The 27,006-nt window shown below is 39.4% G+C and overlaps 3 protein-coding genes across 3 annotated transcripts in view; 1 reads left to right on the forward strand and 2 right to left on the reverse strand.

The window, feature by feature from the left end:
* cacna2d3 (calcium channel, voltage dependent, alpha2/delta subunit 3) overlaps positions 1-4,550 on the reverse strand; it is a 36,379-nt gene extending 31,829 nt beyond the window's left edge. The window contains exons 1-2 of the mRNA XM_039612241.1: positions 4,426-4,550; positions 2,863-2,944 (exon numbers count right to left, since the gene is read on the reverse strand). Of these exons, the coding sequence (XP_039468175.1) occupies positions 2,863-2,944; positions 4,426-4,550 (207 nt within the window). The remainder of the gene's footprint in view (positions 1-2,862; positions 2,945-4,425) is intronic.
* A 5,822-nt stretch (positions 4,551-10,372) lies between these two features.
* LOC116328944 (parapinopsin-like) lies at positions 10,373-12,612 on the forward strand. The gene is made up of 4 exons (XM_031750839.1): positions 10,373-10,703; positions 10,820-11,148; positions 11,583-11,825; positions 12,502-12,612. Exons 1-4 carry the CDS (start codon positions 10,373-10,375, stop codon positions 12,610-12,612), a joined length of 1,014 nt encoding a protein of 337 aa, XP_031606699.1.
* A 234-nt stretch (positions 12,613-12,846) lies between these two features.
* Positions 12,847-27,006, reverse strand: part of cacna1da (calcium channel, voltage-dependent, L type, alpha 1D subunit, a) — a 47,396-nt gene continuing 33,236 nt past the window's right edge. The window contains exons 29-45 of the mRNA XM_039612755.1: positions 25,775-25,903; positions 25,613-25,678; positions 25,423-25,514; positions 25,172-25,331; positions 24,647-24,774; positions 24,462-24,558; positions 24,248-24,350; positions 23,961-24,062; positions 22,248-22,381; positions 20,552-20,668; positions 19,747-20,138; positions 18,658-18,684; positions 17,875-18,003; positions 17,621-17,760; positions 16,732-16,838; positions 16,170-16,487; positions 12,847-16,003 (exon numbers count right to left, since the gene is read on the reverse strand). Of these exons, the coding sequence (XP_039468689.1) occupies positions 15,698-16,003; positions 16,170-16,487; positions 16,732-16,838; positions 17,621-17,760; positions 17,875-18,003; positions 18,658-18,684; positions 19,747-20,138; positions 20,552-20,668; positions 22,248-22,381; positions 23,961-24,062; positions 24,248-24,350; positions 24,462-24,558; positions 24,647-24,774; positions 25,172-25,331; positions 25,423-25,514; positions 25,613-25,678; positions 25,775-25,903 (2,547 nt within the window). The 3' untranslated portion in view covers positions 12,847-15,697. The remainder of the gene's footprint in view (positions 16,004-16,169; positions 16,488-16,731; positions 16,839-17,620; positions 17,761-17,874; positions 18,004-18,657; positions 18,685-19,746; positions 20,139-20,551; positions 20,669-22,247; positions 22,382-23,960; positions 24,063-24,247; positions 24,351-24,461; positions 24,559-24,646; positions 24,775-25,171; positions 25,332-25,422; positions 25,515-25,612; positions 25,679-25,774; positions 25,904-27,006) is intronic.

Below are 27,006 nucleotides of genomic sequence, written 5' to 3' on the forward strand. Positions count from 1 at the left end.
TACTGGCTGCACATGCCGCATCTTCCTCGCTGATTGGCTGGAGAAGTCCATGTTGGGTGGCCGGGGAGGGGGTGGAGCTGGATCTGAAGGCTATGCATGGTAAGAGGGTAATTGAAATGGAGTCAAAGCACAGAAGAAAGATAATAACGTGTCAAGCTTGGGCGACTCTGGGTAATGAACTACACCTCACATAATGCTGATTCTGCTGGATGCACAGGACCTCCAGTGATACAGAACAAAGCCCGTCACAGCTCGAAGGAATATAGCATTACATAATCCCACACCTGCCTGCCACACACACACACACACACACATAAACACACACATGCCAAGTAAAAACAAAAATCCTCCCACACTCTCCAGTCAGCCACTTCATGCACACATTCAGTAATCTTATCTAAAAATAAACACGAGCTACTGAAGGCTCGTAGCACGTCCAACATTACATGTTACGGGGACAGGTTATACAAAAAACACACACAAACCAGTACATGAGGCGACAAATTACCTACTGAAAGGAAGAGTGTGGACTTGCAGTGGAGCAGAACAGTTCATTTCACGCCTGTCCTCCTCGCCCCAGCACCCTGAGTCCCCAATCCCACCCCAGACCCCCACCTTCCTACCTCCCACCCCTCCAAGTCATCAAGTGGAGGTTAAGCCCCATCCATCAAAAACACTCATCACTATTATTGATTAGAGTAATGACCAATGCTTGAGTGCTGGGAGCCGGAAGAGCCAGTCTTTTCCCCCTTCTTTGTGAAATCGGGTAAATCACCATAAAAAGCATCTAATGATCAGCCTTAATGACCAGCCCCTAACGACCCGTCAGTTCCCTCACAGCTCACTGCTTTGTGCTGACTGGCTCAGTACAGCTCTCTCCAGACATGCCTCCATGAACAGCAACATAAGCAAAGTGCTTACATATAGACAAAGAAAAAAAGTATATCTGCGGGGCATCTTGAAAAAGTCTTTTTAGTTCAGATTTGATAAAAAATAGAAGGGGAACATTATATACACCACACATCTGATCTTAAATTAAAAAGAAGTCACCTCAGAACAAGAAGATCCTAGGCTGGGACCCTGAAGTCGTCTTCTAATTGCAGTTTGAACACTCTCTCCATGCTTGCGTGGGCTTCCTCTGGGAAGTCCGCCTTCTTCCCACCCTCCAAGACAGGCGGGATTCTTAATCCTGCTGCTGCCCTTGACTGAGGTGCTGCCCTCAGAGCTGGAGTTGACACCTGGACGTGGCGCTGTGATTGCCCACAGCTCCTAAAATAGCAATGTGGATCAATGCAGAGTATTAGCAAGAGTCACGCATAGATTCAGGTACTTAACAAGAGGAAAGTAAAGGTTATAAACAGCAGACAGGGAAGATGACAGTGTTCTGACAAGAAAAACAGAAACACTGAAATACGGTCCTCTATGCCAGTTTTGTAATTAAAGTCTTATATAAATTTAAAGATTTCCCTATTTTTATTGCCATACATATGAAAGGATAGCTTGAATATGACACCACCACAAAGAACAGCTCCACAATACAGTGAAAAAAGAACCTGAATATTTAACTGTAGCTATACAGCACTGGCGAGCTCCGCATTACATCACACTTAAGTGAGAAGGTCGGGAGAAGGAGTATGCACACTCAAAAACTTACTCAATAAAAGTTGCTTTTCAGTTTAGAGACACGGGACATGCTTACAGCATTCATCTATTCAAGCTAAGCTGAAACTGCTTGTACAACCTTTCAACATACAAAGTTTTTTAAAAACTTTTTTCACTTCAAAATGAGATGATTCAGCAGTTTGAAGTTAGACTAAATACATAGGAGAATGTACAAGAGACACAGCCATTAAAACACAGAATGTCCACTTTGACTTGTAAGCAGCAATAAAACATTTAACCTGATGAAACACATATTAAAGCTGACAAAGTGACTGCATTTTATTTTCCCAAATGTTGGGATTCATAACCGTCATCCTAACATTCATGCAGGGTCTTTAGCTGACATAATAAAGCACCGTGTGACTGTTGTTGTAATTTGGTGCTTTATAAATACAATTGAAAAACCCTCACCTGGGTTACTGCAAATAATTTGGTGTTTTTTTCTTTTAAATCTTTTTACCTGAACCCTGTAAAAAAATAATAATTCAAAGTCTTTGCACACAGTGCTAAAAGCCTGTACAGCTAGTCTGTATTCATGCACAGCTCCTACAGCTGTTTGCTTTGCAGTCCCTGGTTTGGTCACTTTTAAGGGAAACCTGCAGTTTACCATTCATCCCGAGTGAACACTGACCACCTTTTTACACCTCAGGCCTGTGACTACAGCGCACACCTCTGCCATCAAGTGGTCAGAAAGTTAAATCTACTGCATTGGATCGTCGCTCATTCTCCCGAGGTTTCACTTGTTCATCTTGTCACTCCCCTACACCCTCTATCAAACTCCACCACACTTATTTAATTTGTCCCCTTGTCACAATCATAACCAGAGGTTGAAACTCTTGACTCCAGAGAGTTAACTGGAGAGATGAGATGAGAGAGGAATCAGAGCCATGGTTAATGGGCCGTATCATGAACAAATACACACACACACACACACACACACACACACACACACACACACACACACACACACACACACACACACACAAATGTGTTTTTGCGTGCATGCACACACATATACACAGAGTGCTCTACCAAGCACACCTGAGTCTCCTCCAGAATAACGCATCAGCATTCAGCTGAGACACGGAAATGTCTCCGCAGTCATTAGACAGCACTACAGCATACAATGGGTGTAACTGCATGGTATTCAGACAAAGGAAAAATCCATCCATGTTAAAAAAGAACATAAAGGAAATCTACCTTTTGCAGTAGCTGGGAACCAGAATATTTTGCAGATATTGATTTAATTTCTCCCCCAAATGCAGAGGCCCAAAGCTTTACGCTAAGGAAAAAGACAGAAAATGACATGGCAAATTATCCAACAGTTCCCTACATAAAAGAGAAGTAAAATTTAACAAGAAAAGACAACAGAGTAGAGAATACTTTGAGCATTTAAAATATGAAATCCTTTTGATCTATCATTTTTAAGCTTCCTTTATGAAATGATCAGTAAGATTATTGAAGAACATTATCATAAACCTTCACTTTCCTGATAAAAGTTTATAATCTGATGATCTAAACTACAGTTATTGAACCTTCTTCTATTAAACTGTAAATAACGTCTACGTGGCATCAAAATTCTGCACTGTGAATATTAAATTAATATCATTTCAGCTGACTAACCTGCCTATTTATTACTAATGGGAAGTAGATTTATTTAATGATATGCTAATTTTTAAAAACCCATGAAACACTGAATACATGTTTTAAAAATAATGTGTTGCGAGTCAACTGTCTACATATGCAAAACAAACTTTGGTAGAAAGATATTCTTTCTTTCTTCCCAAATGGTTTCTCAAATATCCAAAGGGGGAGATTTTTTTTCCTTTGCACAGTTTTTTTTTTCCCAAAATCTGTCCAATTCACATTAAATTGCACCTTAAATAAACTTGCTAAGAGAAAAAAAAAGTATTTTTTAAATATTTTACAGGTACATACACAGTACTAACTTCCATATAAGTGAGCGTTAACTGCAGTGGAATCTAGATTTATTTACATCTTACACTTTATTTTAGATTTTACAGTCTTTGATTTAGACATTTTCAGAACAAATGAAGCTTGGTAAAAACTTATTAAATTAAATTATATGGCACTGAAATAGGTGTCTACAATCTGCTACAAGTAGGCCTACAAATATAACAAAGAAAATGTAAATCACTTGCAGCTAAACAGTTACTGTGGGCATTAAATTACTAGATTACACTTGTATAGGACTGGGTGGTGATTGCAGCTATAACACTTCACACTTAGGTGTGTTATTATAATGAAGACTGTGTCTTCTTTATTGCAACTCTTAAAAAATAAAATGATAAAAATTCCCCTGTAAGAAAAAGATTCTGTAGTCCATCATATTAAAATGTCCCGATTTATGAAAAATGAATAGGAGTTTCATGCTTACATTTATATAGTATATAAATGTAATAACAGCAAATGCAGGTATAAGTGTGGATAAACAGGTAGCATTCACTGCAAAGAACGTTTAGGTCTACTTTTGCAGTTTAGCTTCTAGATATATGTAAATTCCCCAACCATATTTTAATTTTTACAACATTTTTTGATATATAGGAAAACAAAAAACACCACATCCATGAGACAAGCGGCATTTTATGAAATGCAAAATACGTTTGTTACTAGATACATTCATTTAAATCTAGAACATAATGCATGATTTTAAACGCGGACTTTGTGGTGGTTTAATTATCTGTAAGTCAGAAATCGACACGTTCATTGCGAATCAAAGTTGCACAGCAGTTTCTCACTCACACTGACAGAGGGATCCCTTGCTGGGACCCTACTACCTCTACCACGTTCAAGCCGACGAAGATCCAGAGCAGAAGGAAGCTGGTGCTGCACACGTGGGAGAACAGGATCCTCCAGTTTCCCTCCATCTCCAACTCTCTTTATAAAATGTGGGTACAGTAAAATCCAGTCCCGGCACCGTGCTGGACCGCTCGACCCCGGTGCACCTTCTCAAGCCCGCGCTTCTGCCAGCACGTATCCTACTGTACACGGTTGTATGGACGAGAGAGAGAGAGAGAGAGAGAGAGAGAGAGAGAGAGAGAGAGAGAGAGAGAGAGAGTATTACACCCCAGCTTGTCTCTCCAACCTCTCTGCTCCATTGCCTTATCTGAAAATGGGGGGAAAGCCCTTACTCGGCTCTCCGGTGCAGGAATCGCGATTTCTGTGTGTGAGAAAGCCTGAAAAGCTCGGAGAGGCAGGAGATCACTTATATCTAGCAAGACTTCATGCGTTTTTATTTCCACCTCAGCAGAGCAGCACACAGGTGTATGAGACTCTGAGCTGCAGAAGGGGGAAAACAGCACAGTGCTGTACTTCTGTACTTGTCTTCTGTCAGGTCGAAGGAAACTGGCACTGAATTGTCCTAAAGTTGTAGCATTAACGCTGACGCAGCAGTATAACTGTACACGGCCGCTGGACCGTGCTGCCTCCAGTGTCCAATCTTTTGCCGGTATAAAGGTAATCAGGTGGTGCAAAACGTGCTTTCTTTTTTTAAACACATATAACTGGTTAAATATGAATTCTGCTTTGCGTTTGAAGGGGGCATTGTTCACATAAAGTGTGGCTCTGCGGGTAATAATGAGACTGCAGATGTGATGAAAGCTTCCGCACTGGCAGCAGCACAACAAAGGAAGAAGAAAACATTCAGTTATTTGGTTTAGCGAAGATGTGGGTAGTCAACCAGAATGAAAGAGAAGAAACACTAATAGGTAACCGTGGAGGGGGGAAAAGAAGCTCGTCTATGATTGGATGAAATCCTGCCGAATGAATCAATCACGGTCACTCAGTGGCAACTTTATTTTAAAAACGTCAATTCCTGGAATTATTTGGGGAGTTGTGAATAAGCTCCTCTCTTGTGGAAATGGTGAAGGTGCAACTAAATGACTTGCAATAAAAGTGTTGGATTGTGCGCAGTTTTCACTCCCTGCTATTCAGTCAGGCCGAAAGATGTCCCCATCGTCCTGCACCTTAAAGGCTGATTAGGAGGCGATAATGATGTCAAGGCAGCAGGCGGGTTGATGCAGCACGCCTCCCCTCCACCATCCCCCCCTCCGGTGCCACCATCACCTCACCGGGAATCCTGTTTCGACTTGAAGCTTTTATTAGTTTAGTAATTGCATCGTACATCAAAGTTGTGAGGAGCCTCTGCTGCCTGCGACGTGTCGATAAGGCGCCCGCATGTTGGATGACGGACAGTATCATCCAATGTCTTCTCTCTGACCGCCCGCTCTGTTCAGCGGCTCCCAGAAAGCTTTAATTAAGTAAATAAAAGCAACTCGCTCTTATTATCCTTAAGGTCCTTTGCTTTTATCGAGCCAGTTCAAGACGCTTACTGTAGCTCGAGGTGTGCTGTCCTTGTGCAAGCAGTGGCATAGTTTGAGGGTTTCATGTATTAGGACACAGAGTTCATTGACTAAATTTCTTATGATCTCCACCCACAGAGTGCAGCTTGGGTATATTTCAATATATCTTGTTGTAGTCGCAGTAATTTGCTGCAGTGTTTTATGTAAAGCAGCCTATAGAGAGCCTGAGTTATTCCAGGGTCTCTCAATTTTACCTGTTTCCAGGTAAAATTTATTCACTGATCTCTTTCCTTCAGTACTTTTTACTGTCCCTATCAGCTGAAAGTAGAGTCTGATTAGCTTAAGTCATAATTCAGCTAATCAGGTGCTGAGTTTGATTTACAGCAGCATGAGATAAAATATGATCAATTGAGGTTTGTCTAAGCAACTCTGGTTTATAGTGTATCAGAAAAAAACATGATTCTAGGGCAAAGCAATCTATTTCCTTGATCATTCTCTGATCCCTGACACTTTTCCTCCTGAACTCCAGCTTCATTGTTTTTACTTCCAGCCTCCGTTGGTCCTCATGGACCCTCTGGTCCCACCAGAAAACGATCCCCCAAAAGACTTCCAAGCAGTAAAAAGTAGTCAAGGTGCAGTCATGATAATACTGTGTGGGGGATGGATTTGGTCCATGCCCTTTGACCTCTATTGTCATGCTATGGATCTATGTTGCCTGATATCTGAACATGTTGCCTAAATGCAGGCTTGTTTTTTTTTTCAGTTTAGTTTAGTTTAGTTTAGTTTAGTTTAGTTTAGTTTAGTTTAGTTTAGTCTTGAATGGCTTGAACTCGATTCTTCTGTAGTTGAAAAGACCCTGAAGTATTTGTGCTTTATTGACCTCTTGGATTACTGTCTAGGCTCTTCTGAAGTCTCTGTTCATTTACTATCCAGCCTTGACCTAAAGGTATACCTGAGACTACATAATTGTTAGGGCAGTTGGTGTTTATATGTGTTACTTTAGGTAGTGTAAATGTTGAACTGGGCTGAATGATAATCATTAAGAGAGTAATGGTTGAGACACCTTCATGAATGGAAAAACAGAGGGCTGCAATCACTAAATACACTCAAGAACAAAAAGGCCAGGTTAGACTTTGGAGAAAAAAAACTCAAAATAATCCTCAAGTCCACAATTCTGCTTGGACAGATGACACCATGATTGACTGGCACCAGAAAAATGGGAAGAGAAAATTGAGGAGAAGGAGAAAATCAGCTGTCTAAAGTATGCCAAATATCTGATGAACATGATGGAGGCAATGTTATCACATAGGCATGTATGGCTACCAGTGGAACCAAGCTATTAGTGTTTATTGATGATGTGACTTGAGATACAAGTACAGAGGCTGAAGTGTACAGGCCTATACTCTGTTTAGATTCAGCCAAATAATGTTAAACAGACCAGACAGCACTTGGATATTGAGTTTTTAAGACATAAAAATGGGACATTCTTTATTAGCAAAGTAAGTCACTTGATCTCAGCGCCATAGAGTACGCTTTCCAGTTACTGAAGACAAAACTGAAGACAGAAAGACCCACAAGCAAGCAGCAATTAAACATGGCTGCAGTAAACACAGCAACTGACATCAAAGTATTAAAATCAAATATTACAAATATTATCTTTGAAATTAAGTTAGATCATCAAATTACCGTTGTGCCTCTGAAAATGAACATACGGTAAATGGTTAACTGAAAGCAATGTGAGTATCTGCATTTACTGTCCTCAACTAAAAGTAAATATTTCCAAATTTATTTCGCAGAATTTATGATATATATTATATATTGTACAATGTTTTGTTAAACACAGATCTACCAACCAAAGTCATGTTATACCATGCATAAATACAATGTTACATGCAAATAAATAACAGCTGTTAATTCTACTGTGTACACACTTTATTAGCAGGGTAACAATAGCATCTAGGTAAAAACAGAAAAGTCAAACAAGGGCAGTGAAGGAACACGGAGTGAGGAGTAGTGACACAGCAACACACAATTGCACAAAGTGCTCTCTAGTTACATAAGTAAGATTAGTACAATAGCTTTCCTAAGAGTTCATCACGGTCTTTGTGAGCAGATGGTTTTACCCAGGAGATGTTGTGGAAGTGTTCAAATCTGTCAAAAGTATTTTGGGAAAGTAATTTGGATAAATAACATTTCTATATCAAAGCGCCTTCAGTGATCTGAAAACAGTTTTAAACATTCTCATAAAGGTATGAAAAGTAAAGTTTTCTTGGATGAGACAATTTCCAAGAATTCAAGTAAATGTTAACCGACAACAGTAAGGCCTCTGATAGTGGGATGGGCTTCTTTTTTTACCATTTAGGTAAGATTTTGTTTCAAAATGAAAGAGACGTGCTATCATCTGAATAAAAAAGAAAACAATCTTTTCATCAGTGCTCTGGAACCCACCACCCAAACAGTTGTAATCTGTGTCTTGACTTGATTGAAAATAAGCCTCTTAAAGGGTTAAACATCGGACACCTCTTGGCATGTTCTCTTGATAATCTTGAGGATTAACCTCACCTTGCAACCCCAGCAGCTGCGGATAACTTAATTCAGGCCACTTCCAATGGTCATTCAGTCTTATGTATTCAGTAGAGGCCATGACTGAGTGAACTGTTCTGGCTTGCTGTGCCATATGTTATTAAGTCTAATATATAAATACAGATCCCATTTCATCATCAAGTATCAGTTATGTTTTTTTCTTTACTTTTTAATCACTGCTGTGAATTTGTGTAACACATTAATTAGTCATCCAGCCAGCAGTGAAATAGCAATATAATAGTAATATTACACTTGTAACATGTTGTTATAAATAAATATAGATCAAAAAAAAATATTTACTTTTGCTTGATGATTAGGTTCAATCATTGACCTTTGCACTTGTTAAAGTGTTTTCATCTTGTTGTTGTTTGTCTGAGTTCTGGTTTTAGGTGGAACTTTAATACAGAGTTATTAATAGCACATCACCGTAATCCTGAGTCCAAACAGCCCGTTACATGAGTTTGTAACTAAAACGTAACCGGTTACTTCATCGCTTGTTCAATCAAATCTCTCTTTAAGAACTAGTCTTAAGCCAGCCTTCAGAAAACATCTTTGTTGCACACAGAGAGACAAAATTGTTCACATCAAACTAATTCCACATACTATAATTAATGCAATGATATATTTACCATTGTCATTATCCTACATAACAAGCACTTCATGGCTTTGTCACCCTGAAGTAAATATTTTATTCACATAGACTATAAAAATACTGAATATATATATTTTGCTTTCTGATGGAAATCTGTTATTAGTAATATAGTTTCAAAATTAAGTTTGTTGAAGACATTTGTATGTCCACATTTAAGAGAAAAATATTTTAAATCCTCAGACCATTTTGTATAACCCTTCCTTCCCCAACTTACTCAAATCCTAAAGGTATAACTATCTTGAAGAAAAAAGGATAATTTAATCACATTTGAACTATTTTGTTACACTATTATTGTAATTTTATTGATCTGAAAAATAACTTCCAAGAAAGATGATCATGTTTCTTACACGTTTCTTACACTGCTGTATTCAAAATTAGCAACTTAGAGAGTTTAATTATGCCTATGCTTTATCGTGTTATAGCCTTTACATTTTTTATCCAGAGCAGTACCACTAAAACATGCATATCTGAAAAAGTTACAGTTTGATTTTTTCGTATATATGTCCTCATCTCATTATGTCATAATTATCATAATTCTGGCTTTATGTCAATCACTAATCATTGTCTCACTTGCAGTTTAAACTCAGCAAATGTTCTGTTTATGAGGGCGGGGAAACCTGCAGTCAGCCGAGACTGAAGAAGTCACTTGGATGAGTGAGAAAATGTTTCTCCCACAGAAAACGCAACTTCTAGATGAACAGAATCAACTTTTTGGGGCACTCAGTTATAATTACAGTAGTTAGCACATGTTGTGAAACACCTCTCTCTAAGCATTTCACAGACAACTAAATCAGCAGTCTGTTTTCTCCTCTGTGAGGGGGAGCAGTCACAAAGAATTTAATATATCATGAAAATTATTGTATTTTTATTTTTGTTGTATTGTCTTGTTTTTCTTCTGTACTTGCTCAGTGGGTTGAGCCCAGCAACAAGCACTGCCTGTTTAAATCCTTTTACAATTAAGAAAAAGGTGGGGGATCAAGGACCATCATTTTGGAGGAATTACTCTTTGGTAAGTCCAGATCTGGAGTATTTATTCTTAGACTCGAGTCGTCTAATCTCCACTGTCACACTCAAGTAGTGAGATATTGAACTCTGAGTAGCTCCAGGGAAGAAAAGACGACCATACCACTTTTTTTTATATAGCTTTGCATCCATGCAGCACTCTGGATCTTTGCAAAATGCTTCTTTTTACCTGGGTCCTCAGGGGGAACCCCCTCTTCCACGTGCTGGCTTCATCATTCTGTCCATCATTATGGCCATTTTCACTGGTCCAGCCATCATCCTCAACGCTACAGTGATTATTGTGTCCCTCATGTACAAGCAGCTGAGGCAGCCGCTCAACTATGCTCTAATGAACATGGCTGTGGCTGATCTGGGCACAGCCATGACCGGAGGAGTGCTTTCTGTGGTCAACAACGCCCAAGGGTACTTTTCCCTGGGCAGAACGGGCTGTGTGATGGAAGGTTTTGCTGTGTCCTTGTTTGGTAAGTTCAAAGAAGACCACATGGAGTACAGTGTCATTAAAAGTACTTTCACCTCCACTAGCGTCTGTGAAAGTTTTGAATTTTATTTTATTTACTTATTTATTTATTTATTTTAGGCATCACATCTCTGTGCACCGTTGCTCTGATCGCAGTGGAGAGGATGTTTGTGGTGTGTAAGCCACTGGGGCAAATTACCTTCCAAAAGAAGCATGCAGTTGGAGGTGTTATCTTATCTTGGCTGTGGTCCCTCACATGGAACCTGCCTCCATTGTTTGGATGGGGAAGGTATGAGCTGGAGGGTGTTGGGACATCGTGTGCACCAGACTGGCACAACAGAGACCCTCAAAATGTCTCCTACATTGTGGCTTACTTTGCGGTGTGCTTTGCTGTTCCTTTTGCCATCATCCTGGTATCCTACACCAAGCTAATGTGGACATTACACCAGGTGAGCTATTATACATACATTTTGAAAAAAATAAGCACGCATACTTTTAAGTTATGGTGTTAAAGTCACAACATTTGTAGCAAAATCGAAGTATGTGTTTGAATTTACATTATAACTCTGATCACTAGTAAAATCTCTTATTTTTAAATTTATCATATTTAACTGACAGCTTTGGGCTACACATACTATTCACAATAAACACAATATACTATAAGAAGTGTAGAAACTTTATGATACAGTGTTTTATTTTTCTGTTTTTTACAGGTTAAATCAGTTCTTACCAGCTTTTATAAAATTCTAATCCTGTTCAGTAAAGTGTTTAGTGTCTAGCTGGGGTGCCTTTTCACTTTTCAGTTCAGTCTTGAATTTTACTGCAGAGACGTTTCCTCTCTAAATGTCTTTAGTGACCCTATCAGTAACACACCATTTTACAGGTATCAAAGATGGCTTGTGTGGAAGATGGTGCAGTGGCTAAAGGGGAGATGAAGGTGGCGTCCATGGTGATCCTGATGGTCCTGACATTTCTGATCAGCTGGATGCCGTATGCCACCCTGGCCATGCTTGTGGTGTACAACCCAGACGTGAAGATTCATCCTCTGGTGGGCACAGTGCCTGTTTATCTGGCCAAGAGCAGCACTGTGTACAATCCCATCATCTATATCTACCTCAATAAGCAGGTAATAATTGTACTCAGCCAAATATGGTAAACACATTGAGGGGAACAAGTGAATCAACTTCTTTTTCCGTCACATCAGCACCACCCAGTGGTGATATATAGTAAAACACAGCTATTCAGGAAATACAGGAATGAATACGACACTGTCTCTGTTGGTATTATATAACTTACAGATTAGATATATTTTATGTTGAATATTCCAGCTTTAATGAGAAAATTTTAAATTTCTCTACAGTAAATAAATCATTTAACCTCAGTTTAAAACAAGCAAAGGGTTTAGAGTCTATTTTTGTTTGTTTTTAATTTTACAGTTACCTTCATATATGATCAATTCTCCCATAAAGCCAGTAAATATATTTTCTTTAAACACAAGACACGCAGGAGGGGTTGTAGTTACAGACATGTATGTTTTTCTTAAATGCATATTTCTCTGCTTACAAAAGCCTTATGGCATGTCTCTTTTTAAAGCATATGTGTAGGGTTGGCAATGAGTTACATTTTTAAAGTTATTTTTATTTTGTCACATTTTCACTGTTAGAGTGTTTGTTTTGTTGCATATGATATAACCTATAATCTAAAAGCCTATTTAATGTACATAGTTTCTACTGTATATGCTGATAAATCAGAAATGTTATTATTGACTTACAATAATAGACTGTAATATATGTTTCCTTTAGTTCCGTAAATACGCTCTACCCTTCCTGATGTGCGGGAAAGAGCCACGGGAGGATGATGAGGCATCGGAGGCGACAACAACTGTGGAGATAAACAAAGTGTCTCCTTCCTGAAATATGCAAACGCAACAGCTACCCTGAAACATGCTTGTAGAAATTCATTTTGCAGACCTCTTCTGTCACATTACACAAACGTCAGTGAAGTTATGTGTTTGAATGTGTTTTTAATTGCGAGGCGACACTCAAAGCAACTGTCTGTCTGCTAAAAAGTGTAGAATGCAAAGAGATTAGAACAGCATTTCAGCATAAGTTTATTCAATGATGATCAATAGAAAATAAAATATCAGTATCGATTCAAATAAAATCAAGGCCAAAATAAAATAAAAAAAATACAAAAAATGTATTGATACAAAACCTAGAGGGTTATAGTAAAGCATTTGCTACTAAGAGAAAAGATGTTTACTCAATAAAAACATTAAGGAGCAGATATCAAGACTTTCAAGTAGAGAACATTACCATGGGTCTTTCCATATTGTACATATATTACATTATCTTCTATTTTAATACAGCTTTCTGAACATTAATAGTAGTAATAGTAATTATAATCATAACAAGATGAAGAAAACTAATAGAAACGTTCAAATCAACATGTGTTTCTCTGTAAACTGGTACTTGATTTTATTTTATTTTTTCTCCTACCTGCAAAACAGAGGAACAGTGCACCTTGAAAATATTTTTTAATACTCTTTCATTCCCAGCATTATGAGGTGAGGTGTAAATGACAAATATAGATTCCACTAAACCATACACACAGTCACAAAAAGTACAAAATTGTCTCACCTTAATACACAAATCTGTTTAGAAAAAGGAGAAACAAAAAGCACTATACAGTTACTTGTGCAAAGACAAACAGCTATGTGCTAATATTTAAATACCATTGGTATAGACTGAACCAAATCATTATATTCTTTTTTTCTTTTTTCAGGAATCCCTGACATGAGGTAAAAGTAAGTTCTTTTAATCTTTAGTTTAACACAACTTTTAAAAGTGTTTTACAAAATAATGCATATCTTCAGTTCATCAGTACTGTAATTGCTACGAATAGTACAATGTGCCTTTTATGTGCATTGGTCCTTTTATATGACAGTTATCAACAAAAGGACTACAACACATTTTTTTTTTACTCACAAACAATTCAAAGAGCCCTTTCAATGTGCACACAAAATGGAAAACCTACATTTTCATGACAGTATTCGGTTGAATTAGAGTACAGTATGCACTCGCCTACAACAGCAGGTCACATTAACCCTTAAACGCTCTATGGTAACGCCTGAAATAGCCCACTTTAATTTATTTAGTCCAGTATCTTTACGTGAGAGAAAAATGGATGATGAATGATTAAAAGATATTTTGTTGCCTTGTGTTTTTAAACTTGTGGGCTCCAGCTACTCCTTTATTTTAACGTACCCAGCGTGGGGTTTGCCTCGCAGCGCCATTCATTTTCATACAGTCACACTAAAATCCAAGTTCAGCCCTAGTTAATCTCAACGAATCCACTGTGGGACACTGGGACAAACAGATAAGCTGTGACAATGATATGTCTTCACCAATGCCTAACGAGGTATACTATACGCAGGAACCAGGCAGGCTGAGAGAGAAAGGTCGGGGGTGTGGGGGTTAGTATTGCTTTGCCTCTCTGCAGCATCCTGACACCAGGACACCCTCAGTACTTTCACCTAGAACACATGTTGGGGCTGTTTCCGGCCTTTGGATGTGTGCATGTGCCTTCTGCCACCACAGCCCTCTCCACACCCGGCATGAAGGCTAAGATGTGATAGCAAAGATTCGGTACAAAGGTCTAATGAAACTCTGCCATGACCAACAAAGAGTGAAATTCCCAGCATGAGCTTTGAAAAGTGTTAATTTATCCCTGTGATTACCATCTATCAGTTTTCGTTCTTTCAGCAGCAAAAAGGCATTTCAGTAGGGGCTGACAAAAACCTAGGTTTGACTCCGAAGCCAACTAAAAAAAGCAGCATTGTTAATGCACTATGCATTTTAAAATACCGTGCACAAAATATGCAAACAAATGTGTTCGTCACATCTGTGCGAAATTTCAGCACTGGATCCTTGAGGCTTGCCTTCTAAAAATGCTCCATTGTCGGTTTGATGAAGTAACACGTGTACTCCTATGCTAAGAAATCAAAGCATATCTTGTGCGGTAGTGTCGCCACATAAGCAGAACCTCTAAAGATTGCTGTCGTCATAGGCAAAATAAAAGGTGCATATTCGCAAAAAAAATAAAAGGCAAATAAACATCCGAACAGTTTACCTAATAAAATAATGCAAGTCTGCTTTTATAGTATAACATGAGTCACAAGGGTCCATATTGCTGATCTTTTAAATGATACATAATTACAAAATATAGAATATCTCTTTACAAAGTTTCTTTTGTTATATAATACAATTTACAGCATATCAACTATGAAATATTAATCAGGCTATTCTAAAGTGTTAAAATAACCTGCCTGCTAGTGCATTTATCACAAATGCTTTTGTTGCTTCAAAAGTACATATCTCAAGTTGAATGATGCTATAAGTAGGACTGTTAGTTCCTGCATAATCTGTTGCAACTCAGCTCTCTATCTCACTATTTCACTCAGCTCTAGCGATCTTTAAACGATCTGCTCTAACGACGAAGGGATCGAGTTATTCTAAAAACTATGTGAGGAGATATGCCTTTCTATGCTTGCATTGAAAACTTGCATGATATGCCAGACCTTAAAAAAGTGACTGAGGTAATGACATCGAACATCTGATTGTCATCACCCTTAGAGACCCACCCTCTAGAGCATCTCACACCTTTGCCAGTCGGTCCATCTCTTTCACTGGCATCAGCATTATTGTCTTTGACTGGCTGCAGGCAGAACCTGTATATTACCATCAGGTCAAAGCCTTTGGAAGGAAGATCCAGTCTGTCCCTCTGTGCTCAGCAGGAATGGTAACTGGCTCTGTGCTGTGACCTCCATGGCTGGCAGGTGGAGAACAATTAAACGAACAGGACTTGTGTGTCTCTCATCCCTATGCCTTTTCTCTTCACTTTAAAGGCACTTCTTTGGGTCAGAGCCAACAGATGCATTTCTTTTTAAATTTTAGCAAATCTATAAGGGTCCTAATGTGCAGAATCCTTCAGCCTCTGCTATAAAGTTGTGATGCAGATCATCTCGTCTGCCAGGTCCTCCTCATAAGGACCTCTGGGTTCTGTCTCTGGCTCTTCATCGCTGTAGCTGGCTGCGGTGTCCGGCAGTTCATAGTCCCTTGGAGTCAGAAGGGGAAACACATTTACCCCATTGATACCCGGGGACATTCCTCCATTCAGCAGGTGGCTGGCTGCACTCTCCATCTCATCTATCGTCATCTCACATGCATCTGCTATCTCGTGCTTTGTGGCAGCGACAAACTTGGGATCCTTGGCATATCTCCCAAGTCCTTCTGATATCAAAACCTGTTTGGAATAATTTGAGGAAAAATATGTCAGTGTGGATTTTTGTAGGACTGTGTTTTGTGTTTTGTTCAGATGACACAATAAATCTGAAAATGTGCTTGTGAGATCAAAGCCCAGGTCACGCAAAATTTCCAGTAACTATTTCACCAAACAGCCTTAAACTCACCGCTTCCACAAGGCTGGTTGCACTGCCTCTTTTCTGGTGGTACTGGTTATGGTACTCCGGAGGAACCTGCAGGTGCACAGGTGAGTACGTTCTCTGGGAGAACTCGGGATCGTCTGTGTACCAGGAGCTCTTGCGCACAGACACTTGGCTACCAACAACACTCTCCCTGTGTGGGTGCTCCACACGTATGAGAGGGGTGTAGTATGGTGACTGGTCTTTACTGGCCGGTGTGGCAGGGGGCGTGGCCCAAGAACGGGTGGAGCGGGTTGGGGAGAGGCGATGGGCTCTGCTAGAGTCCAGCCCTGCTACGGCCATAACCTGATGGGTGAAGAAAGAGGATTTGACGGTGGAACACAAAAGTGATTTGAAGTATAGTAAACTGTGCCACCCACTTGGGAAGCAGTTCTGTTTGCTGCTATTTCATAGCTGTGTAGTATCTCGATTCAACAGTTTTCTGTGATATTTAGCAATTAATTTAAGAAAGCTGATGCAATCTGCAACTTACTAACAAACGTCACTCCACCCAAGTCCAAAAATGTCACTTAAAGAATGTCTGTGTTACCTGGTGCTGCATAAGGTGCAGTGGTAGAGCAGTACGCTGATGTGGAAGCTCATCATGGCTACTTTGTCTGCGCAGACACTCAAAGTTGAAGGATGGCCTTCTATGACCTGAATTAATCACGAGTAGAGCAGTGAGCATTAACTTAGAAACAATGAGAGAAATTCAAACATAGGAGTAACACAATACGATAAAATGAATAAAAAGCAAAGTTTGTGTACATGTACAACCTTTAAAAGAAAACTATAGCTTTGTGAGGTTTGTCCACAAGCACACAAAAAAACCCACACAGCTATTTTATGTTGCTCATCTTTAGTAATTTCAGATATTCAGAAAATCTATGCTCTGATCAGTGTACTAGATAATAAGCTATGAAGAAATGAAAAGCAAGAGGGGTGTGCCTCACGTAAAAGCTTTCTACAATATTTAACATTGACACATGGCATCAGGTCACGGTGGACGACAATCACAGGCTGTTTCTTTATAAGATTAAGAGAGACATTTTTTATATTTTAGCCACCGTACTTTTTTGGAACCAGAGCCCACATGAAAGGGAAAGATCTGACCAAAAACCAAGGACATTATTACTGTAGCGACAATCACGCAATAAGAATATCCTAAAGCATACCCTTCTTTCCTGTCTGCTTACTCTATATCAAGCCATAACTGACTAAATGAACATCACGCTGTGTTAAATAAAGTCATTACTGAGAGTGTACACTGATTGAGAAAGATTTTATTGAGCATAATGCTTATTTTTCTAATTGACTCCTTTTTGCCCCCTACTGGCCATTAGAAAGAAAGCAGGTTAAAGGCATTCACATATCAGCTTCCACTTTCAGAGATGAAAGCCACGTCTACCTTTTATATATAAACGATGGTAATAATATACCTTGAGGTGTTGCAGGAAGCAATCTTCTCTTTGGTGACCTCCGTGAGTCGTGGTAGAGAGGCTGCTCATCATCATCGTAGTAACTGTCAGGATGATGGTAGCCTTTGGGAGTCTCATACTCCGTGTCGCTGTTCTGATACCTGGGGAACATTACATTATGGGATCCATTATCCAAAACACCTTTGGAATAAATTTCTAGCCAAGTCAGAATGAAACTGCAATTGCAAACTGCAAAACTGTGAAAAGACTGTTACCTGTCCCCTGACAGCATACTGTCATCTTCATAAAACTCCTCCCCGCTGTAATACTCCCCGGAGAAACGGTCTTCATCAAACTCCTCCTCCCTTCGGATGGTGGGATGGTGACCATCCCCTCTGTGGGACCTGTGGAAAAGCCAGGGGAGAGGGGTTAGAGCGTGCACACTGTTACTGTCTCTATGGGGGTTACTGGTATACTGCCATGCACTGCCATGCAGACACAAGCCTACAGGGGGCAGCAATTCAAGAGACCACCCTTTCACAGCCAAACCAAGACAGACAGAAGTCGTGGGTCATCTCTGCCATGTAAACACCCCATCCACTTTGACATTCACTACTTTAATTAAAACACATCTCTTTCTAGTAAGTCATGAAGTTAACTATGTGCAGTGTTGCAGGAAATGTGCACTAAACAGAAGAAGTGGACACAAGTAGTGATTTTTCAGTCACTTCATTTCAAACATTCTCATACACTCCCCTGTCTTCAAGCATCTGGGTAGTCCTTTAAAGCAAGCGCATCACTTTTACACATGCATTAAGCAGGGCTGCTCTCAGCACAATGCTGGCCACTCACATTAATTTCTCTATTATTTATGCAACAATGCATAGACACAACTGTGCCATAACAACTTGGAAAACAAAATGACTGGCCAGCATGTAATGTGAAACACTGACTTAGCAAGGATGCAACAATTTCCAAAACCAAGTCAAAATGAAACAAAAGTCCTTCTTTTGCTGTTGAGACATATTGCTGGAACCAAACCTAGAAAAACAACATACCTAACATAGGTCTCATAGTAGCGCCTTCTGTCCAAGAAAGCACAGGGATGGTCAAGAGAAAGAATTTAGTTAGGAAGGAGAAAGGGAGAAGGAGAGAACACAGGAAACTGGGTGAAGAAAGTGTGACATATATATCATACAGTATATGAAGCATATACAGCGTTCTCATATATATGTACGAGGAGAACAGAGAGTGATGGCGATGACTCCACTGTTGGTTGACAATTCCATTATCTATTTTTAAGATAAGAAACAATCTGAGAATCATTTCTCTTTCATAAAGAGGAAGCAATGAAATTGTCCCCCAAACTTCTTGGGCACTAAGGAAAAACAGGCCCAATGCTGGAGAATGTAGTTTAAACAGAAGATGGGAAATCATAAGAAAAATGTGCTACTGGTCACAAATTAAGTGTCAGTACAAGAGTAGGCTTATGATGCATGGTGGAATGAAGTTTCCAGTAGAGGCTAATGTAATGGAAAAGTCTGATAAGAATCTGCCTGTGGGAAAAACACTTTTGTAGCAGTATGGTCCACCGATGTCTGACAACAGCAAGCACTCACACAGTGAATAATCACAGTGATGTTTTTTAAAATCCCTCTTATGTGTTGTTATACACCATAAGAAGTCTGTTCGCGACTATCACTGGGCAGAAATGAAGACAAGGACACCTCTTAATATGTGTTAGTGCTATATCTTCTTCTATAATTATCAAATTCATTGTAACATACACTTCTAATTACATTCATACAAAGATGGTATCTGACTTTTCTACAAAGATTTTCTTTGTCTTAGCTATTCGATGAGAATAGTTCAGACAATACTGAAATTCCTCTTGCAACAGTCCATGTTGAGCATATCTTGATGTGATGTAATATTTTACATGTTTAGTCCACATGTAATTTCAACATTTGACACGTAATGGGAGTAAGTACACACCGCCAAATAAAATGTGCCAGAGACAGAGGGTACAACAACAGGGTGTGAATGGAGCTTCAGGGTTATATAAATTTATATGAATCCAATTTCACTCTATATTGTTTGATCTAATTCTGCAACATGACATAATGACATAATCACTGTGTGGATACCTTTGACCCTGGGGTGTCCGTGGCTTGTCGTAATCGTAATAGGAGCTGCGTAGACCTGGATAGCCATTGGGAGGTGCGTGTTCGTAGTAGCGATGGTGTCCTCCGTTGGGCAGACTGGACACGTTGGCATTGTTGAGGTTTATGTTGGTAGATTTGGGAGACTTTCCGTAGGAGTTGTGGTGGCGGTGGTGATGATGGTGGTGGTGGTGATGATGGTGGTTGGGATGGGACATTGCATTGGCTCTAGACAGGCGTCCTACTGGCTGTTCCATGTGGGCATAGTGAGGTGGAGGCTGCACTTGCAAAGGGCGCTGAGTGGCATTGGTCTGATGCCCATTGGATCGGCGATGACCACCATTCATGAGATGGTTACCAAAGAGTCCACCATTACGCTGTGAAGGAACACTCACAGTAAAACCACCAGCATTTCTCCTTCTTACAAGACAAATGCTATTGATGTTAAGTCTGAGAGCTGATATTTTTTAAGAAAAATATATGTGCAAAAGTAAGTTAAGAAGCTGGTACATGGCATGATGTGCGAGCAAAACAAAACACTGTTTAGATTGTTGGAACTGAAATGGAGAAGAAACATAATAAAGCAAAATGAACTCATTAGAAGAAAAAAAAAACTTACATATTGCAGATATAAAATCTGAAGCCAATGCTTCTGCTACAGATTTAGCTGCTAAATGCTTCCTACTCCATTTCCATCTACAGCTAGCTTTTTCATATGTACTTTTCCATGAACAAGAATTATTATTCACAAGCACAAACATTTCCCTTTGTGTAAATTTGAATCAGTTACCCTATAAATTTCCTCGTCTTCCTCTGGAATAAAGTCTATTAGTTCGTCATCCTGCAGATCACATGATATCGCTCGGCGAATTTCAGGCCCAATATCATGCAGCGTGCGAAGGCCAGCCTGGAACCATGACAACAACAGGGCTAAGAGCTACGGTTGTGACCTTCATCTTAAAACTCACAGTGCGAACTCTGACATCATACAGGCACAACCACCACACATACTGAACATACACGCACCTGTGCTGTACAACACCTGACACTTACAGTACTTTCAGACTGTGAGAGATGAGAACACAGAGACAGACAGATGTGCTCTCCTGAATGTAGCCTTCGGTAGATTCCAGATATGCTTCTCTCACATACTGGGAATACTTTGAGTACTGCAGGAAGTAATTTAATATCAATAAAAAAAACTGTGATTCATGGATATTTCTTGAATTAATTATAGAAAAATGTATGTTCAATAACCCATATGTTGTGTTTCACATTCAATTTTCATTGCAATGATTGCAATTTGTCAAATAAAACTTCACAGAAAGAGAAATCAACAACTCAAAGAATTTGATTGCTGCAATTGCCTTCCTATCACCAAGAATGAAAGATGTCTAATACTCAGTTCAGTGAAACTACAATGTTAACATTAAAAACAGTCAACATATTTGAAATGTGTTTATCTGTGGACTCCAGAAAAAAGACAAAGAATAGAAAGGAAGTTGAAGGATAAAAGACAAAAAATGTAAAATCCAATTATGTCGACTGTGTAGTGACTAAAAATGATTCAAGTGGATTCCAATTTTTTAAACATCTTATTAATTTGGAAAAAGAGAGCAATTTACATTTCAGGTGAAAGCATTGCATGTAATTATATAATTAATTCGTTTTACTTTAATATTTATTTATCTTCATATTTATTCTGCTATTAACTTACGTTCCCATTTTTAAGTTATTCACTTTATATTAAATCATTTTTGTAAGTACTCATTACTGCACTACTTTACCTTTAGACTTTCACATTAACATTACTCCTAAAAAGCATTTATTCACATATTTCGCTTTTACTTTTGCTGATGTTGTTTTGTGCCCCTTTCAGTCCCTTTTTCCCTCTGAAATATTTTGCACTAGCTGGAAAGTACTTGGATGAAAAAAATAACCAAATGTAAATGATGTAAAAATATAATTTTCTTCTCACTCTTTCCTTCTTTAGATCTCTATAATAGCAGAATACACAGAAAAAGTTAATTATAAAGAAACTAGTTGGTCATGTTTTTGACTGACAGTGATATATGGGACTATACTGAAGCCATATATCATACGATATAAGGTAACAGAAACTGCAACAAGCTTTGCATGTGAAATTCATGAGTCGTGGACTGAATGCACAGAAAATACATGCAATGGTGGCTGAAGACAGTAATGTGCTTAACATCAACATCTAGCTATTTTTTTTAAGACACAGAAGACACAAGTACTGAATTCACACAAGAGAAACATAAATCACAGAATCATACTGTACACCAAGATCATGAACGTCCTGCTGGATCACAAACCATAACATCAGCACTCTTGATGAGTTTTGAATGAAATGCACAGAGATGTATATCAGATTTAACAAAGTTCATTCATTCATCCATTTTAACAAAGGTCTCAACAGCCTGTCTCACGCTGTCAGAAACACACTTGAGTGCCGTAAGACTCACCTGTAAAGCAATGGCTGTGTTGTTCTGGGAAGGGTGTGCACCCACCAGGCCTTCCTCTTTACGTTTCTTGAATTTCCTAAAGTAGTCCTGTATCAGGAAGGTGGCATAGAACTTCCCCACGGTTACCTCATCATCTGAGTGAACAGACCACACAAATGCTTCCTATGTCAGCAACACACAGTACCCTGGGAGAGAGAGGGAAAGACTCTTCTCTTCCCTCGTCTATGGGTGGTGTGGGTTCACCACCTTAGAACTTAAGAATGGCGAGGCACTTTTTAACCTCCACCAACCAAATGATTTCTAACGAAATGTTATAAATCCATTTTGATGGTGTATATACTTTACCTCATTATGTAACCAAATAGGATCATTTGCTGTGTATCAAAAAGGACAGGAAATGAACATAACCCAACACGTCTTCACGTGTGTATTTCTGCATGTATAAGAAGTGAGATTACATGTATGTAAGTATGTCTGACTTGTGGATGATTTAATTGGAGGAATTCGTGTTCAAACACCTGCAACATTAAAAGGACCCATAAAACTTTAAATGATTACTATTGCTCTGCAGAATGTCTTTTCTTCTTCAAGAGAAGATCAACAAGAACATCTGAGCAGATGGAGGTGAGACAGATGTACAAGCTCATTGGAAATTAATGATCAATTTTAATTCTGTTCAGTTAATCATGACAGAAAAACAGAAAGGCTTTTCAATTTTTAAATGTGTATCAAAAACAATTTTTCCAAATTCCAATTTGTTCAAATTTTTCTTAAACATTTTTTTCTTGAGAGGGTGTTTGAACCTAAATCTTTCTTAAATGTCAAAGGATGCTATTGAATGTTTTTTAACTGCTTTAGCACATGCAAGCAAGCAAAACTACAGTATGCATCATACATGTCGGCGTGTAATTTCATATGCTTGTGCTCATGTATGCCCCTACATAATATTATGTATGCTTTTTTCTAAATACTGTACTCAAAGCTTGTGTTCTTGCATGTATATTCTGCCATTTTTTGAATTTAAAAAGCATTTACGAGAGTGTGTGAGAATCATTCTGAAGCAGGGGTCTGAATCACTTTGAACAAGCACGCTGGGGACAGAGATCAGAGAGAGAGGCAACACTAGTTCCATGCCACCACCCTAAAACAGAACTGCTTCAGAATATTCTGAAGTGTTTTCAAAGTTTTGGACACAGAGATACAAAAGTGTGAGGAGAAAAAAGCTCAGGCAGTAAAACAAAAGACAGAAGAGAGAGAGAGTAGAAAGAAGAGACAGATAAAGAAGGAAGGACAGAGATGTTAGAGAGAAAGACGAAGCATGCTCTTGCACAGTGGTCTATAAGGCCATGCAAGCCCAAAGCCCAGCAGATAGTCAGTGGCCTCCATCAGCATCCAGGGCAGGCGGGAGGGAGCAGTGTGTACTGAATACACACAGACTAAAAAAACATACTGCTGAGGGGACAACAGGGAGAAGATGAACAAAGCAGAAACAGCACAATATAGCCTTATTTATATGTGACACTGTCTCAGTGTGAGTGTGAGTGTTAGGTTTTACTTAAGTACTCAACATACCTGTTTGGAGTAATTATATGTGAACAGCATGGAAGCATATGGTTTGTGTGTGTGTGTTTTCTGCAGGCTGCTTTAGGCTGGTTTGTGTGTCAAACTTTAACAGAAGGACATGAAGGTGTCTGTGATGTTAATTCCACTAACCACCAGCAGGAGGCACCACTTGATCCAGCAGCTTCATGCTGGTTCGCTTCCAAATTTTCTTGATGACAGCTCGCAGCTCTTCATTGGCCTGCTCTAGATTACCTGCACCACAGGGAAAGAAGCACCCCTGAGAACCCAGCCCTCCACTTTACAGCCATTTAAACTGAAGTTTATTGCAGTTAATGGAGACAATTAACGCAGTGTGTGCATGAGCTGAATATTGAGGGAATATTTTTCTTTGTTCTTAGCAGCAATTTAATGAAATGTCATTCATATTTGGTTTATACCTTCTGTTTTTATCTTTAGGGCTGTCCGCACCAGTGCAAACAAAGTGGCATTAAACATAACAGTACCGTCACTGTTCAGAGGCATGTTCATGGCTACCAGCCTCTGAAAGAAGAGAACAAGCCTTGTTGTAAAATAATCATCATTTCTACCTGAAATTATTAACAAAATGAGAGGAGAGGAGAGGAGAGGAGAGGAGAGGAGAAGAGAGGAGACCTTGCAAGCCACTCTGTGAGGACACAGTTTGCCAAAGCCCAGAGGAGGCTGGATGCGACGAAGAAGGGTTACAACATCCAGATGTTTAATTCTGCCTCTATATGAGAAAAATACATAGAAATTAATGGACATAGTCAAAAAACGAACATGAACATGAATATTCAGATGAGGAATAAAGCACATACTTTGCCTCAGGGTCATACTCTGACCAAATTCTTTTGAATTCATCAAGGTGGTGAGGACCAAGAATGGACCAATCACGTGTCAGATAGTCAAAGTTGTCCATAATGACGGCCACAAACAAATTGATAATCTAAGAAAATAAAAGAAAAAGGTCTTAATATCTTTACAAAGTATTTTTTCAAAATAACAGACATACAGTATACAGTACAGTTCTAGGAACACCTGGTATTTTAAAGAAAGGATATTTCTATTATGACGCTATTGTGCTATGATGCACGTAACTCGGACCTGTTGTTTTATGTTATGATGATTTTAAAGATGATTATTCGTTTTTGCCCCATTTCATATTAGCTCTAGGTGAAAGAATGATCAAAATGATGAGCAAATGTTATACATATAGTAATATGTTACACATATTAAACCTGCAATGTGAAAACTGCATATGATAAGGTAGTGCAATACACACCACGCAAGTATAACTGATAAGAAATGAATCCTAAGATAAACACAGTTTCATTTTTGTGTACCAAGAAAGCACAGAGCATGTAGAAAGTGATGAAGTAAACTATTGCAAATCCACTGCCACACGTCATCTCCTCCCCGGGGTTGTAGTCAGACTCTGGGTCGCACAGTTTCCCTGGCATACAGGCCAACATGATCTCTTGCCACGCTTCACCTGTGGCACACCTGGAGAAAACGCAGGCATGGCACACACAAATTAATCACCTAGAAAACAAATTTGATTTTCCTGATGGTCTGACATCAGTTATCCACAGACCTGAAGAGAAGCAGCACGGCCTGTGGGAAGGTCTGGAAGTTGTTGTTTCTGTTAATGTGAGTGCCATCAACCATTGCAATCTTTCCAAACACCTGTTAGAGAAACATTGCCAAATGAATACAACTGCACTCTTACTGTTGTGGTTAAAAATCAGTGGAAAAAGTATTTTCTGTCCAGTTTATTTACCAACCTGCATGCCAATGACAGCGTAGATGAAGAACAGCATGGCTATCAGAAGAGCAACATATGGCAGAGCCTTAAGGCAAAAAACAGGAAAAAAGTAGAAAAGATTAATATGAGCAACTTCCATTTCTCCCTCAGACATTAATTAAACATTTGCGCTGCATCTCACCTGGAAGGATTTAATAAAAGTCCAAAGCAGGGTGCGAATGCCCTCTCCTCTGCTGAGAAGTTTGACCAGCCGCATGACTCGAAACAGACGAAAAAAAGTGATGGAGATTCGAGCGCTGTCCTCTGTGTTCTGTGGAGGAAACGTTCAGTGTTATGCAGCAGAAGAGCAACAAAGCACGTTTATAGTGAACACAGAGCACCCGGCTGTGCTTTATGGGATGATGAGGGCTTATCAAAGACCTCTGTATCAGCTACATATGGGCTGAGAAAGCAGCACTGCATCTTTTCATAGTGAAAAACTGAAACTGTATCTTTAAATCAAAACTGATTTTTGCTTTTATTTGAGCAGAGATTATAATTTCTGGTTTGACCGCTGTGCCTTTCAGATATGATTGCAGCTCTCAAAAACAAATGTAAAGACTTCAAAAAACACAATCTAGAGAAGTCTGTTAGGCAGTCTGCTGCAGCTGATATGTGTCTGTTTCTGCCTGTGTATAAAGCACTGTCAGGTTCCCTGTCACTGTAAAGACCTACAGGGAAGGAAGCAAGGAGGCAAGCATGCTGGAGAAAACCTTGCCATACTTGACAGGACACATCTGCACAAGCATGGCACCCTCAGTCCAGAGTCACTGCATGCGGAGTCACAGTGGGACCAACCCGAACGGGTCGGCCAGGAGGTTCACAGGTCAGAGCTGGGTGACCTGATCCCAGGGGTCATCCATGGGTCACTACCCCACCCAAGAATGGTGGCAGAGACCATGTAGCAGTGTCAACAATACAAACGTGAAGAGCGGCTTAAAAACCACTCCCACCTAACAGGATACAAACGTCACGTTTGAGAGACACACTCTCCTTCGAAATAACTCCAAACAAAAGGAAAAATTAAAAGCAAATGTTTTGAGGATTTATGCGAAGGAGCTAACAAAAGCAACATGAGGAAAAAAAGAAAAGAAATGTAAAGATAAAGGAAACCTGAACATGAAAACGTAATAGTACATAACATGGAGTTGAAATAAGCAACAGATTATAGTGTAACTGACAACAGAAGACCAAACAGAGAAATGCAAATCCAAACATGGCATGGCCCTGACAGAGTTAAAGGGGTGGGGGGTGGAGCATCTTACCCCCATCTCATCCAACTGAGGAGTCTCCGTTGGCTTTAAAATCAAAGACCTGTATTAATGACTTGTACAGAGGCCGCAGGTCTAACACACAATGGGCCAAAAACGTGGA

Source organism: Oreochromis aureus, linkage group 5 (genome assembly GCF_013358895.1).
Source record: "Oreochromis aureus strain Israel breed Guangdong linkage group 5, ZZ_aureus, whole genome shotgun sequence".
NCBI classification, from domain to species: Eukaryota; Metazoa; Chordata; class Actinopteri; order Cichliformes; family Cichlidae; genus Oreochromis; species Oreochromis aureus.